This window comes from Bubalus bubalis, chromosome 2, assembly GCF_019923935.1.
Source record: "Bubalus bubalis isolate 160015118507 breed Murrah chromosome 2, NDDB_SH_1, whole genome shotgun sequence".
Lineage (NCBI taxonomy): Eukaryota > Metazoa > Chordata > Mammalia > Artiodactyla > Bovidae > Bubalus > Bubalus bubalis.
This window is the reverse complement of record NC_059158.1, coordinates 108,167,171-108,184,401: the sequence shown is the minus strand read 5'-3', so window position 1 is coordinate 108,184,401 and position 17,231 is coordinate 108,167,171. Positions and strand designations below refer to the sequence as shown.

At 34.6% G+C, this 17,231-nt stretch overlaps 1 protein-coding gene across 1 annotated transcript in view; it reads right to left on the bottom strand.

Annotated features, from left to right (window-relative positions):
* LRP1B (LDL receptor related protein 1B) overlaps positions 1-17,231 on the bottom strand; it is a 2,209,913-nt gene that overhangs the window by 779,525 nt on the left and 1,413,157 nt on the right. Inside the window, exons 22-23 of the mRNA XM_025261770.3 lie at positions 12,043-12,243; positions 5,278-5,523 (exon numbers count right to left, since the gene is read on the bottom strand). Coding sequence (XP_025117555.3) covers positions 5,278-5,523; positions 12,043-12,243 — 447 coding nt within the window. The remainder of the gene's footprint in view (positions 1-5,277; positions 5,524-12,042; positions 12,244-17,231) is intronic.

Here is a 17,231-nt window from a genome sequence, read left to right as displayed (position 1 = left end):
GCCTATGTTTTCCTCTAGGAGTTTTATACTTTCTGGTCTTACGTTTAGATGTTTAATCCATTTTGAGTTTATTTTTGTGTATGGTGTTAGAAAGTATTCTAGTTTCATTCTTTTACAATTGGTTGACCAGTTTCCCAACACCACTTGTTAAAGAGATTGTCTTTTCTCCACTGTGTATTCTTGCCTCCTTTGTCAAAGATAAGGTGTCCATAGGTGCGTGGATTTATCTCTGGGCTTTCTCTTTTGTTCCACTGATCTATATTTTTGTCTTTGTGCTAGTACCATACTATCTTGATGACTGTAGCTTTGTAGTATAGTCTGAAGTCAGGCAGGTTGATTCCTCCAGTTACATTCTTCTTTCTCAAGATTGTTTTGGCTATTCAAGGTTTTTTGTATTTCCATACAAGTTGTGAAATGATTTTTTCTAGTTCTCTGAAAAATACCATTGGTAGCTTGATAGGGATTGCACTGAATCTATAGATTGCTTTGGGTATTATACTCATTTTTACTATATCAGTTCTTCTGATCTATGAACATGGTATATTTCTCCATCTATTTGTATCATCTTTGATTTCTTTCATCAGTGTTTTATAGTTTTCTATATATAGGTCTTTTGTTTTTTTAGGTAGATTTATTCCTAAGTATTTCATTCTTTTTATCACAATGGTGAATGGAATTGTTTCCTTAATTTCTCTGTTTTCTCATTGCTAGTGTATAGGAATGCAAGGGATTTCTGTGTGTTAATTTTATATCCTTCAACTTTAATATATTCACTGATTAGCTCTAATAATTTTCTGGTGGAGTCTTTAGGGTTTTCTATGTAGAGGATGATGCCATCTGCAAACAGAGTTTTACTTCTTCTTTTCCAATCTGAATTCCTTTTATTTCTTTTTCTTCTCTGATTGCTGTGGCTAAAACTTCCAAAACTATGTTGAATAGTAGTGGTGAGAGTGGGCACCTTGTCTTATTCCTGACTTTAGGGACAATGCTTTCAATTTTTCACCATTGAGGATAATGTTTGCTGTGGGTTTATCATATATGGCTTTTATTATGTTGAGCTATGTTCCTTCTATGCCTGTTTTCTAGAGGGTTTTTATCATAAATGGATGTTGAATTTTGTCAAAGGCTTTCTATGCATCTATTGAGATAATCATATGGTTTTTATCTTTCAATTTGTTAATGTGGTATATCACATTGATTGATTTGCCAATATTAAAGAATCCTTGCATCCCTGGGATAAAGCTCACTTGGTCATGCAAAAGGAGTTTTGCATCTATGTTAATCAGTGATATTGGCCTGTAGTTTTATTTTTTTTCTGTGGCATCTTTGTCTTGTTTTGGTATTAGGGTGATGGTGACCTCACAGAATGAGTTTGGAAGTTTACCTTCTTCTGCAATTTTGTGGAAGAGTTTGAGTAGGATAGGTGTTAGCTCTTCTGAAAATTTTTGGTAGAATTCAGCTGTGAAGCTGTCTGATCAAGGGTCAATCCAAGAAAAAGATATAACAATTAAAATATATATGCACCCAACATAGGAGCACAGCAATATGTAGGGCAAATGCTAGCAAGTTTGAAAGGGGAAATTAACAGTAACACAATAATAGTGACAGACTTTAGTACTCCACTCACACCTAGGGATAGATGAACTAAACAGAAAACTAGCAAGGAAACACAGACTTTAAATGATACACTGGACCAGTTAGACCTAATTGGTATCTATGGGACATTACACCCAAAAACAATGAATTTCACCTTTTTCTCAAGTGGACATGGAACCTTCTCCAGGATAGATCACATCCTGGGCCATAAGTCTAAGCCTTGGTAAATTAAAAAAAAAATGAAATCATCCCAACCATCTTTTCTGATCACAATGTGGTAAGATTAGTTGTCAACTACAGGAAAAAAAAAAAAACTATAAAAATACAAACATATGGAGGCTAAACAACACGCTCTGAGTAACCAACAAATCACAGAAGAAATAAAAAAAAGAAATCAAAATATGAGTAGAAACGAATGAAAGTGAAAACACAACAACCCAAAACCTATGGGACTCAGTAAAAGCAGTGCTAAGGGGAAGGTTCATAGCAATACAACCTTACCTCAAGAAACAAGACAAAAGTGAAATAAATAACCTACACCTAAAGCAACTAGAAAAGGAATAAATAAAGAACCCCAGGGTTAGTAAAAGGAATGAAATCATAAAAATTAGGGGAGAAATAAGTGAAAAGGAAACAAAGGAGACCATAGCAAAAATCAATGAAACTAAAAGCTGGTTCTTTGAGAAGATAAATGAAATAGACAAAGCATTAGTCAGACTCACCAAAAAAAAAAAAAAAAAAAAATGGAGAAGAATCAAATCAACAAAATCAGAAATGAAAATGGAGAAATCACAACAGACAACACAGAAATACAAAGGATCATGCTGCTGCTGCTGCTGCTAAGTCGCTTCAGTTGTGTCTGACTCTGTGCGACCCCATGGACGGCAGCCCACCAGGCTCCCCCGTCCCTGGGATTCTCCAGGCAAGAACACTGGAGTGGGTTGCCATTTCCTTCTCCAATGCATGAAAGTGAAAAGTGAAAGTGAAGCCGCTCAGTCACGTCCGACTCTTAGCGACCCCATGGACTGCAGCCCTCCAGGCTCCTCCGTACATGGGATTTTCCAGGCAAGAGTACTGGAGTGGGGTGCCATTGCCTTCTCCAACAAAGGATCATAAGAGACTACTATCGGGAACTATATGCCAATAAAATGGATAACTTGGAAGAAATGGACAAATTCTTAGAAAAGTATAACTTTCCAAAACTGAACCAGGAAGAAATAGAAAATCTTAACAGACCCATCACAAGTATGGAAATCAAAACTGTAATCAGAAATCTTCCAGCAAACAAAACTCTGTACTAATTTTAAAAGCTAAAATATAATTTTGCTTCTCTGTTAAATTATCAACAAAGCTAGGTGTGATACACAGCGATTTTAACAGTGAAAAATGATATGGTACTATTAGATTTTCTTTCTGAGCTGAGAGTAGAAGGGGTCAATTCCATTAGAAGAGTTACCTTTGCACCTGGTAACTTATATTCAAAAGTTGAATTGTTCTAATATTTAACTTGAGTTAAACTGATTTTATAGAGTATTCATTTAATAGAGTACAAAGCCATAATAAGTCAATCATTTTGTGATCTATATCCAAAAATCAGAAATATAGCCAATTATCTTGTAAAACATGATTATATATCTAAGTTTGATCTATCATTCCCCTACTCCAAACATGTATATGAAATGGTTATCTTTATTTCAATAAACTGCTATTCATCTTGCTAATTACATTGTGCAAGAATTCTGTAAGAGAACAAGTCAAATGAATGTTTGCTAAATTTATGCTTCTAGGACTCAAATTTTAAGAGGAAAAAAAAAACTACAAGACAACATTTGAAATAAAGTAATAAAATAATTTAATGTTCTCTGAAAAAAATCATCCTTTTAATTGCATATTACTTTATTGGATACTATGTAAAACACAAGATAAAAATCTATAACTTGATTTCTGACTTCAAGACAACTATTACTTTACTGGAGAAGTAAAGAGTAAAGGAGGGAGATAAATAAAAACATAAATAAATAAATGTGACCATATATTTCTTTAGACAAATTCTAGATATAGAAGGGAGAAATGAGTGGAGACAGCCAGCATGTTTGGAAGAAGACTCCATTAAAGAAGAAAGATTTGCATTAGTAGGTTTTAAAAATATCCAGAATTTTTAGAGACAAAGAGGGAAAGTACAATCTAAGTAGAAGAAACAAAATGAAAAATGTTTATGATATATGGGTTCTTAGGAGCCTGATGAAGCCTGGGTACTCATAATCAGAATTTTTAGAGTCCAAAAACTGTTATAAAAAAGTATAACAAAGGTAAATAAAAAAGAATTAAATATATTCAAATACATTTATCATATAAATAAAAACAGTTTTTGATGGAGGAATATATGTGCTTTTTTAAATTAACACATTCAGTAACAAGATTCAGCAGTGGATCAAATGACTCCCATTACTGAAGGAGCAGTAGTTTTCAAAGCCTGAGAGTAAGAGAGATTTTGAGATATTAGCAACAACTTTTAACATGATATGAATATGACTATTACTTCACAGTGATATTTCACAGTGGTCACTTCACAGAGACATAGTCATTGTTGCTGCTAAAAACTGGTCTGTGGCATACATTCACAACTCAAAGAAATGTTAACTTTCAGGGAGAGATTAAAGAAAATAAGAGTGTAAAATTTTTCCTTAAGAAACTTCATGGACCCCCTCCAATTCTATCCATGGACCTCTTAGTGCCCAGTGACTCAGACTAATAATCTACAGAAGTTATGGGAAACCACCACTCACTAGGCACTGAACAAGTGTGGGGCATAGTAAACGTGCTTCTTGTCATTTTTGCAACATGTTGTTGTGCTGGGCATTGATATTTGAAAGATGAGAAAAACAAAGCTCAAAAGTTTTGGGTGACCTGCCTGGGGTTAAATACACTATGATTGCCAGCTACAGGATTAGATTTCAAATTTTGGCACGTTCCATAGCTTTCATTTGCTTTTCCTACTGTGGAATATGACCTAGAGAATCAGCAGTATGTCTTAAATGGGCAAGCAAGAGATGAATACAGCCAGAGTTAAGTTGTTTTCAAGAGCAGTAGGGATACAGATGGTGGCTCAAACAGGAAAGAATCCGCCTGCAGTGTGGGAGACCTGAGTTCGATCCCCAGTTTGGCAAGACCCCCTGGAGGAGGGAATGGCAACCCACTCCAGTATTCTTGCCTGGAAAATCCCCAAGGACAGAGGAGCCTGGTGGGCTGCAGTCCATGGGGTTGCAGAAACTTGGACATGAATGACTAAACACAGAGAGTCAGATGAAGTGTGGGACTGGGCCAAACTTTATGGGGTTATAAAAAGCACTCAAAAATAAATAAAAGTAAAAGCTTTGGAGAATAGAAAAACAAGCACCTGGGGAGCAAGATGACAAAAGCAGGTATTTAAAGAAAAGATAATCAGATGGCTTGTAACGGTAAAGGATTATTTTAATATTTTTTGTCCAAAAGATTTTGGCATAGGTCTAAGGGTCATTATATGTTAATGCCTATTCTAAATTTAATCAAATCCATTAGTAATTTTCTGAGTTGTTTTTTGATTTTTTTTCTCAATACTGATTCTTAAATATAGCAAGATATACAATACAGAACACATACCACTTGCTATTCTTAAATATAGCAAAATATACATCTACTTACCGACACTTGAGCAACTTTCACCATCCAAGTCCAGCTTCCACCCTTCATAGCATGAGCACTTGACTGTCTGCTTATGCTGTTCACACACTTGACTGCACTTTAGATGATTGCTACAGTAATCTACAATTTCACACGTTTTATTGTCTCTGCCGAGTTGAAGTCCTTCAGGGCAGGAACAGACAATTCCTCTTCCAGGAACAACAGAACAGTGGTGGCTACAGCCTCCATTGTTCAGTGAACATTCATCTATAAAAGGATAGGAAGAGATAATAGGGCATCATGAATTGTTTTGTTCAATTAAGTACTAATCATTGAACTCATTTCTTTAAATCTAGAATTAGAGTAAAGATTATAAATAAATTGAGAAAGATCGTTACAGATTTTTTTTTAATTTAGTCCTAAAGGGGTAGGGATGATGAAAAATTTATCCAATGATCAAATAGAATTCTATATGATACAAATTGGCTGCTGATGTGGTGCTAGTGGTAAAGAATCTGCCTGCCAGTGCAAGAGAGGTAAGAGATGTGGGTTCGATCCCTGGGTTGGGAAGATCCCTTGGAGAAGGAAACTGCAGCCCATTCCAGTGTACCTGCCTGGGAAATTCCATGGACAGAGAAGCCTAGTGAGCTATAGTCTATGGGGCTGAAAAGAGTCAGACATGACGAGCATAGCACAGGCTAATGATATAAATTGGGAATGGAAAATTTGCATTTCTCTAAATTTTGCAGTACACTTTATTGTACTCCATAGAACTAAAGTGAGTTAAGTGTTTCTATTATTACTGGAAAGATTATGCTCAGTCTTTTAGCAATTATGCAAAATCAGAATTTTGGGGCTTCCAAAAGAGACACACATATACTGATGATCTGAAAATCTGATTATCACAGTGTTTATAAATAAACAGGAACAAGCATACATATATAAATATGTATGTATTATATCTATATATTGTTTTCTACATCTATAGTCTGATTTAGAATTATAATCCAGAATGGATTAGTTTGTCCTTTACTGACTACAGTCATTTATTTAGGTAAATTATACATTGTACCTCATATATTTGTTATTATTATTAATTCAGTGAGGCTATGGAAATAGAATAAACAATACACAAAAATACTTGACCTGGCATTTTGGGCTGAAATAATGAGCAACTAACATTGACTGCACAAATGATAATAGTTTCATAAAGAAAGAATTTTTCTTTAAGGCACTTATAATTTATATTACACATTAGATACATTTATCATTCTACTTCATCACAAGATTGTAGGATATATGAGAATATACAAACATCCTTTCTGTTTACCATGTATATCCCATAGTTAACAAAGTGCCTAGCATAGAGTAAGCAGTTAAAAACACATATTGAATAACAAAATTTACAAAATCATCCAAAAGCACACAACTGTTCCTAAATTGAGCTAGTATCTGTCCACCTGGGAAATTTTAAAATGCCATATTTATGCACTTGACAAAAATAGCCAGCAATTATTTTTGCAATCATGATATTAACTCTTGCTATATATTATTATATTAGGTGTCTATTAATAAGGACAAAATAAGTTTTGTCTTCCTTGCCTTTAAAAATAGTTGAGTAGTTTTCAAAGCCTGTTCAATTAGGTGTATTTTTAGACATACTGAAAAGGAATATTGTTCAATGATTTGCAAATTACAATAATATTTTCTTATATAGCTCTAATATGTTTTGTTCTCTATGGAAATTCACCCAGTTCAAAAATTTGGACTGGAAAGTTAAGGCTTTCAAAAATATTCTCTGCACATTTTAAACTTCTTTATGGGTCAACTATTCTTCACATTTGTCACCATAAAAGATGTTACAGCAATAAGAAAAAAAAAATAACTACATTAACTGCTGTCTCTAAGAATTCAATTCAAGTTTGGCATTATTTTAAAGAAGAAAAGAGAGTCATTTCTTGATTCCTCCAAGTATGTTTATTCACCTGTAATCATAATCATTTCAAAATAGCAGTTGTTTCAAAGTATTTGCCCCATTTTAGTTCAACTGACATTCTTTTCCAAGAGAATTACTGTAATGTCATCATACACAGCAGGTGAAAAAAATTGTTACAATGCTTTTAGCTTATTTCAAGTATGATTGTTCTCTCACTATTCAAATGTCTCTTTCTGATACTACCTTTAGAATTAAGTCATAGATTTTAGGATAAACGCAAATTCACATTGAAATATACAACTTAACATACATAATTGAACGACAATATTTGTATCACTAGTCCCTTGCCAATTTTCCCTTAACCCTAAACCTATCATCCTGTAGCATCTTTTAAATTTTTGTTACCTGAGAAAGATGCTCTCATTGACCAAACTCCAGTCAAGCATCGCTTAATCTTCCTTTTAACTAGTCCTCAGCCTTGGCCAATAAAAACTGCAGACTCTCAGCACAAACAATTTCACTGTCAAATCCTCTCCCCATCCCCTTCCTCTCAACCCAATAAAAAACTTGGACAAATAGTACAGTTTCTAAAAGCTCATGGCAGCATCCCTAGAATGACCTCAGCCCCCCTTACAGTGCCTGCCTTAGAAAGCTCCATGACTCCACGAAGCTGTCAGGAGAATTCATTGTTTGTTTCAGCCACAACCTGATGATAGGCAGAAAGCCCTCTGAACCCCATCTTAGAACAATTATTTTTGAAAGCTTGCAATATAAATCTGTTTTTTTTTTTTTGCACCCTTGTCATGTAAATCTTCTACCACCCAGAGTGTTTTTTTTTTCTTTTTTTGAGCACCTGCAAGCCACCTTTTGAAATATAAACATTCAAAGAGATAACTCTTTCAGTCTTACTCCCAGCCTTTGTGAGCATCTTGCTCTGATTTATACCACTGCCTCCAGTCCTAAGGGATTCCCTCATGGCTCAGTGGTCAAGAATCCACCTGCTAATGCAGAAGACTCGTTGATCCCTGGGTTGGGAAGATCCCCTGGAGAAGGAAATGGAAACACGCTCCAGTATGGAGTGGTGGGAAATCCCATGGTCAGATGAGCTTAGTGGGCTACAGTCCTGGGGTCACAAAGAGTTGGACATGACTTAGTGATTAAACAACAACTCCAGTTATAAAGATCAGAGGTTAGTATCTTCTCCGGAATGAGCACCAATTAACAAAAGCAGGAGGCCTAGAAACATGTACCTTCCTCCACTATTTCAAACCTCCCAACCCTGCACCCCCGCTGAACATCTTTAAGCACATTCCAGCCTTTAAAGTTTCTCATCATTTGTTTTAATGCAGCTGATTTCAATTTATGTTGGACACTTGTCCTATTGCAATAGTTATTACTGAATAAGATTTATCTTTATCATTTTAATTAGTGTTCAGTTTTGCTTATTTTTGACATATGTTTGTAACAAAAATCAACAGTTAACTCTCATCATGAATGATTAAAATCTTGTGTGTGTGTTTAGTCACTAAGTCGTGTTTGACTCTTGAGACCTCATAGACTGTAGCAAACCAGGCTCCTCTGTCTGTGGGATTTTCTGGGCAAGAATATTGGAATGGGTTGTCATTCCCTCCTCCAGAGGATCATCTTGACCCAGGGATTGAACCCATGTCTCCTGTGTTGGCAGATGGATTCTTTATCACTGAGCCACCATTTGTTTCTTAAGTGCATATGCATTTCCTTTTGAAATCACTTAAAATTCCCCCTGGGGTGGGGTGGGGGGATCTTTTCATTAGGATTAAATTCCCCAAGCTTTTTTTTTTTTTTTTTAATAGATCAGATTTATTTGGAGAAAACAACCTTGCTAAACAAAGGATGGAAGTTTACATCTGAAGACATCTCCCAAGTATTGAGTCTACAGATTACAAGTTATTTTTATAAATTTTACATATACTAAGGGGCAGGATAGGAATCATCTCTGTTTTTGTTTCAACAGTAGGTAGGATAGCAGAGAGGGAAAGAAGAGCTATTTTGGATATAACTATTTGGAAGGAGTTGACATGAAGAGGGTCAAACCTACAGTTTCACCTCTATAGCAAATGGCATAAAAAACCTTGTCAACTTAGGATATCTCTCTCTAAAAGTCACTTCTTAGCTACTAACTAATTCATGTCAATGATTAAAAGTTAATTCACTTGGTATATTTTTCATGTCCACTGGGTAAATGACTCATGATGCCCATTGCTGCAGCACTCAAACCAACACCCTTGTCTGGTTGGACAGGACCTAACCTAGGATTGATGGGGGGCGGGGGACTAGAAAGCAAGAGAACAAAGTGTCTTTTCTCTACAGGTAACAATATTGCTGATAAATGATACCAAACAAAATTGTGGAGAACTAAAGCATTGTACAAAATGTTTATAGTGCTTTGTATTTCACCTATTTCAGTATTTATGTGATTAGATCAATTTTTTCAAGAAAATGGTGGTTAAATCATTTGATGAGTCACAGTTTATTCTGCTATGGCAATAGATTGATACTGTATAATCCTGTGGATGCCTCCTAATTAATTCTACCTGAATTAAGCCACTAATAATTACAGCAACTATCTAGGACTCATATTCTTCAAAAGAAAAATAAGTGTTCAATGAGTTAAAAAAAAAAATTACCATCTACATAAGTGATGGTACAGAGGTGCACATACAAGCACTTCTTTTTTCTTTTAGGAGAAAGAAGAGCCTTCTGCAATTCTGTTCCTTGACCAGTGCTTGTTTTTGTTTTTCACTGTTCCAATTCTTCCTCAACTTCATCTCATAAAGGACAGAGTGTATGAGTTCAATATCCCAAAGTGCTACAATCAGGATAAAAATGTCTTTTTATCTTCTCCGGTACTTCTATACCCAGCTTTACTGAGATCTTTTATACTGTCTATAATTATTTAAAATCCTTGACCAAGGCTTCTTAGCCAAAGAGTACAGTAGTTTGATAAGCAAGATCTGGGTTTCAATCTTGAAGTAGAGAAATGAACTCAGAAGAAATTCCCTTTCCTTTTTTTACTTTCCCAATTGGGGGAGCAGAGGATAGGAAAATAAGGTTGCATTTTCTTATGATTCTCTTCATTTTTCTAATGACAGTATTTTCTCTCTCTCTTTTTTTTTTTTTGTTTCCTTCACTTACCCCAAAAGGTGAAAAAAGGTAGAAAACCACTAATTTATTTCAATACCTGAAATACATCAGATATTATTATCATGATTTCCTGACAGACATCATTATGTCCATTTTTTTTAATGGAGAAACTGACAATTCCAGAAATTGAGCCACCTTTCTGGGTGACTTAATCAAAATAATGGAAGAAGAGAATTCAAACCTGTCAAAAATCTCATTTTTTTCTATAATTGCACAACTTTAATTTTAATACTGCTTATAGTTTCCTTCTTTTAGAAACTTCATGAGCAATTTTCATATACTGTAAAATAAGAGATCTTTCCATCCACCAAACTACTTTATTAGGGAGAACAAGCTGGAAGAAAAAGAAGTGAATACATGTAAACTAACTCTGTCATCCCTTAATTGCAATTTTTTTGTTTAATTTTTAAAGCTTTTGCTTGTTTAAATGTTAGCAATGAGGAATGAAGGCTGTTGTATTTACTGTTTCAAGGTTATTTTATAGAATCACAGATTGTTTGGATTTTTATTGCACAAATTTTAAATCTTTTTATATCACTCAGTATGCTATTAATGCTCAATTCAGATCAAAATATGATAACTGTAGACTTAAATGTAGTTGTCTTCCTATTTCCAATCAGGTAGCTTAATAATTTCCTAAAGGCATTTTCTTACTGCCTCAAGTTAGCTCATTATTGTTCTTATCATTCTGTAAACTCTTCATTACTCCACTGATGTCACCTTCAGTATTGTCTGGAAAACGTATTTTTTAAAATCTCCTTGTTAAATCTCTGATCTCCCCACAGAGAAGGAAATGTAATTGCTTTATATGTGCTGGTGGCATAAGGAGCTGGCTAGTCACAAGTTATTTCAAAGCTCAAAAGCTATCAGATTGAACTCATTTTAACTAGAGAAAGCATACTAAAGAAAGCTACTGTATGAGAACTAAAAACTTCTGAGAAAATCATATAAAATTGAATAATAGCCTGAGTGACTAATACTCTCACTTCATTATCCAGTTTCTTCCTTTCAACATTCCTAATAAAGGTTTCTAGTATAACGATCAGAAGGCCAGACAAAATCTATTAGATGGTAGTAAACTTCATCTCATGATTTAGCAATAACAGTAATCTCCTTTAGTAATAACAGGAATCTCCTGTTCTGAGTGACTCACTGACGAAAAAATAATCAGTTCAATTGTGGAAACAACATTGAATATTCAGAGATCTTAAGTGAAAGTGTTAGTCACTTGGTCATGTCCTCATGTCCGACTCTTCACAGGCTCCTCTATCCTCTACCCATGGAATTCTCCAGGCAAGAATACTGGAGTCAGTAACCATTTCCTTCTCCAGGGGATCTTCACCATCCAGGGGTTGAATCCAGGTCTCCTGTACTACACGCAGACTCTTTGAGTCACCAGGGAAGCCCAAATGAGGAACATAGCTATACGACTCTTAGGTTAGCTAGATGGACGTTAACCTTCTCTGCTTCATTTTTAGAAATTTATGATCACATTTAAATTTTCAAAAAAATATACTGTTGTCTGCAAAATGTAAGTAGGGTTCATGCTAAAATTTACATTTAAAGGGAATTACTGGAAGGAGCTAATGCTTCTAGAATAAGTATCAAGGAGTACACTAAAAGGTTCTAGTCTCCAGAGAGAAGCAAGGCAGTGAAATGCACAATACCACAGAGGTCGCCTTCATCAGACCCATCAGGACAATCCCGTCTCCCATTGCAGAGTTTCTCTGGCTGCAGGCAGACTGAGGAGTCATTAGCACAAGGGTACTTGGGTGGTCCACACAAGAAATTGTCACAATCATCTTCATCTGATTGATCTTCACAATCAATATCTCCATCACAGACCCAGGCTTTGCTGATGCATCTCCCTTAAGAAAATAGAAACAACATGCATTTAATTTTTGCAATTAAGCCACGGTAATAATGAGTGATCATTATCTTCAGTCAGAGCAGAACTAATTGCTATTACCAAGAAATCTATTTGTTGATAGTTTGACAGCTTATTTTCACAAAGACATTTGAGTAGTACTTGTCCTGATTGTTAACAGTGTTTTTAGCGTGAAAGCCTTGATACTTTCTTTAGTTTCAAGTTATTGACTTACTCTATTAAAAAAAAAAAAAGTATAACTAATTAAAAGTTGAATTACAATACTTTTAAGAGAAAATTTTAAAATATATTTTATAGCAGTATAAGTCTCTTTCAGAGTCCTAAATTTAGATAAATGCTATCAGTGTCTTCTGGAGCTCTAAAATTAAGTAAATGCTTTATTTTTTAAGATGACAACTTCTCTCTCTTTACATTTATAACCTTAAACTTCAACATCTCATATTCAGACTATGTACATGCCCTTTCACAGAAGAATATAAAATATTACTAAACATTTTAGTAGTTAAGATATATACAGACAAAATTTAGAGAAATATGTTTTTTTTTTCTTATTGACTTTGAAAGAAAAACAAATTATTATTTAGCCAGAATGTTTCAAAAGCAAATGTGAAATTCCTGGAAAGCAATGTTTTTGGTATATGTAAATTGCTTTATTGAAAAGTATTCCTTTCCAGAATATTTGTATTTCTCTTCTAATTAAAATTATGTTTTCTAATTTATACAATTTTAAGGTGTAATGGGAATAAAAAATCTACCTAAAAGGGTAAATACTAGTTTTTGGCTGATTACATACCAACATCTCATAAAATGAGTGGGGCAAATAAAAAGGAAATGGAAAAATATTAAATTGTAAATTTTAGGCTTAAATTGAAGAAAGTAGGGGAAACCACTAGACCATTCAGGTATGACCCAAATCAAATCCTTTATGATTATACAGTGGAAGTGAGAAATAGATTTAAGGGACTAGATCTGATAGAGTGCTTGATGAACTATGGATGGAGGTTTGTGACATTGTCCAGGAGACAGGAATCAAGACCATCCCCATGCAAAAGAAATGCAAAAAGCAAAAAGGCTGTCTGAGGAAGCCTTACAAATAGCTGTGAAAAGAAGAGAAGTGAAAAGCAAAGGAGAAAAGGAAAGATATAAGCATCTGAATGCAGAGTTACAAAGAATAGCCAGGAGAGATAAGAAAGCCTTCCTCAGCGATCAATGCAAAGAAATAGAGGAAAACAAGATAATGGGAAAGACTAGAGATCTCTTCAAGAAAATCAGAGATACCAAGGGAATAATTCATGCAAAGATGGGCTCAATAAAGAAGAAAAATGGTATGGACCTAACAGAAGCAGAAGATACTAAGAAGAAGTGGCAAGAATACACAGAAGAACTGTACAAAAAAGATCTTTGTGACCCAGATAATCACGATGGTGTGATCACTCACCTAGAGCCAGACATTCTGGAATGTGAAGTCAAGTGGGCCTTAGAAAGCATCACTACGAACAAAGCTAGTGCAGGTGATAGAATTCCAATTGAGCTATTTCAAATCCTGAAAGATGATGCTGTGAAAGTGCTGCACTCGATATGCCAGCAAATTTGGAATATTCAGCAGTGGCCATAGGACTGGAAAAGGTCAGTTTTCATTCCAATCCCAAAGAAAGGCAATGCCAAAGAATGCTCAAACTACTGCACGATTGCACTCATCTCATACGCTAGTAACGTAATGCTCAAAATTCTCCAAACCAGGCTTCAGCAATACGTGAACTGTGAACTTCCAGATGTTCAAGCTGGTTTTAGAAAAGGCAGAGGAACCAGAGACCAAATTGCCAACATCCGCTGGATCATGGAAAAAGCAAGAGAGTTCCAGAAAAACATCTATTTCTGTTTTATTGACTATGCCAAAGCCTTTGACTGTGTGGATCACAATAAACTGGAAATTCTGACAGAGCTGGGCATACCAGACCACCTGACCTTCCTCTTGAGAAACCTATATGCAGATAAGAGAGCAACAATTAGAACTGGACATGGAACAACAGACTGGTTCCAAATAGGAAAAGGAGTACATCAAGGCTGTATATTATCACCCTGCTTATTTAACTTCTATGCAGAGTATATCATGAGAAATGCTGGACTGGAAGAAGCACAAGATGGAATCAAGATTGCCGGGAGAAATATCAATAACCTCAGATATGCATATGACACCACGCTTTTGGCAGAAAGTGAAGAGGAACTAAAAGCATCTTTATGAAAGTGAAAGAGAAGAGTGAAAAAGTTGGCTTAACGCTCAACATTCAGAAAACTAAGATCATGGCATCTGGTCCTATCACTTCATGGCAAATAGATGGGGAAACAGTGGAAACTGTCAGACTTTATTTTGGTGTGCTCCAAAATCACTGCAGATGGTGATTGCAGCCATGAAATTAAAAAAAGCTTACTCCTTGGAAGGAAAGTTATGACCACCTAGATAGCATAATCCAAAGCAAAGACATTACTTTGCCAACAAAGGTCTGTCTAGTCAAGGCTATGGTTTTTCCTGTGGTCATGTATGGATGTGAGAGTTGGACTGTGAAGAAGGCTGAGCACCGAAGAATTGATGCTTTTGAACTGTGGTGTTGGAGAAGACTCTTGATAGTCCCTTGGACTGCAAGGAGATCCAACCAGTTCATTCTAAAGGAGATCAGTCCTGGGTGTTCTCTGGAAGGAATGATGCTAAAGCTGAAACTTCAATACTTTGGCCATCTCACGCGAAGAGTTGACACATTGGAAAAAACTCTGATGCTGGGAGGGATTGGGGGCAGGAGGAGAAGGGGACGACAGAGGATGAGATGGCTGGATGGATTCACTGACTCGATGGACGTGAATTTGAGTGAACTCCGGAGTTGGTGATGGACAGGGAAGCCTGGCGTGCTGTGATTCATAGGGCCGCAAAGAGTCGGACACGACTGAGCGACTGAACTGAACTGAACTGAACTGAATTGTCATTATATATTTAAAGGTCTTCTTCAAAGTTAAGCCTATTGAATTTTAATGTACTTGAATACTGATGAAAAGATGTTTTACTTATAGAAATGTGTTAACAATTTTCCATGCTATTATATGTCAAATAAGAGAAAAACATAAATGATCAGTTCCACATGTAATATAAATATATTCTATAATATTCTATGTTATTTATTTATCAAAATATTCTTAAAAAAGAATGGATGAATATTTCAATAATGACTTTGATTATAAATTGAGGAATATTATAAATCTTCCCATAATACCATAACTAAACAAATGTTAATATTGTATATTACCTGGAAATATTATGTAGTGCAATTAGATAGTAGAAAGACATAGGTATAAGACTAGAAAATAATATCATTATATGCAGTTTATATTATTGCATAATTATAAGTCAGTAAAACTAAGAACTGTAAGAAACTGAGAATTTTAAAAAATGTAGACTGTTTCAAAAACTCTACAAAAATCAATAGTTTCCATATATATAAAGACAACAGAAGAAAAGGTCAGCCAAAAAATCTACCACAAAACAAAGTATTTTGGGTTAAACTAAAAGAGCTGTATATTATTTGTATGAAAAACATCAAAATTTTATCTTAAAAAACTCAAAAGAAGCCTTGAATAATGACATAGCTTGATCTCAGAGAATAAAATATATTAATAGAAAGGTTTTTTTTTTTTTCAAATTAATCCCATCCCAATTTTAATTTTATTATTTTAATCCCATGAACTTATCGTAAACTTAAGAAAATAAAACTGCAAATATTATGAGGCATCTTCTAAAAAATACAGATAATTTGCTGAGTAGGAACTACATATGCCAAATATTTAGAAATGTTTTAAAAGTAACACTGGTTAAATTATGTCATAATGGAATGTAAGTATGCATCAATAATTAAATAGCATAGTGATCATCAGAAGTAAAGTCACTTATGTACATGGTTTTAATATAGAAAAATTGACAATTCAAAATAGTAGAGAGTAAATAATTACAAAATTAATGCTGATAGGATTATTGATGAGCCACCTGGAGAAAAATAAAAGGCTGAATCTTCACTCAATATTTACACCAAAAAAAATTAAAGACAGATCAAAGAAGTAAGTGTTTTAAAGCAAAAATGATGAAAGCAAAAACATTCTAGAATAAAATAGCTATTAAAACAAAACCCTGAAATGGTCATTGTACAAACAGACAGCATAAAGGAAAAGTTGATAAACTTAAATACTGTCCACATTGAACTATAAAATCCATCTATAAAGTAAAAAAAAAAAGAAAAAGAAATCACTCTATTTGACAAAAAAGATATATTACTTTGAAATATAAAAGGTTCATATAAATCAATATAAAAATCAGTAAACCAGTATATAAGTGCAAGGTTTATAATGAATCAATAATGGCTTACCAACAATGGAGTAAAAACATCTTTCAATTAAAAAAAAAAAAACAACAATTTGATAGCATTTTTCCTCACTTGGATTAAGATTAAAAAGCTGTATAACACAAAGATAAATTTGACAAGGGTATGAAAAACAACTCCAGTGTTAAAGGGGCTACAGATTGGGATCATCTCTTTGTAAGGCAATATTATAAAATTAGTAATTAAAAATATATCAACTCTTCACCACTGTAATTCTAATTTTAGAATATTTTTCCATTGGTATATTAGGCCTAAATGTACAAAAATACATAAATGAGGATGTGTGTTGCTGCTTTGTCTATATTATCAAAAGTCTGGTGACAAGTTAAATTCAGACTGCAAGACTGGCAACATCAATTACAATGCATCATACATTGAAATGCTGCACAGGCACAGGAGGGCCTAGAGGAGCTATTCCATGTTCAAGGTCAGAAGAGGTGGCGGTGAGGAGATACCCCTCATCCAAGGTAAGGAGCAGCAGCTGTGTTTTGCTGGAGCAGCTGTGAAGAGATACCCCATGCCCAAGGTAAGAGAAACCCAAGTAAAATGG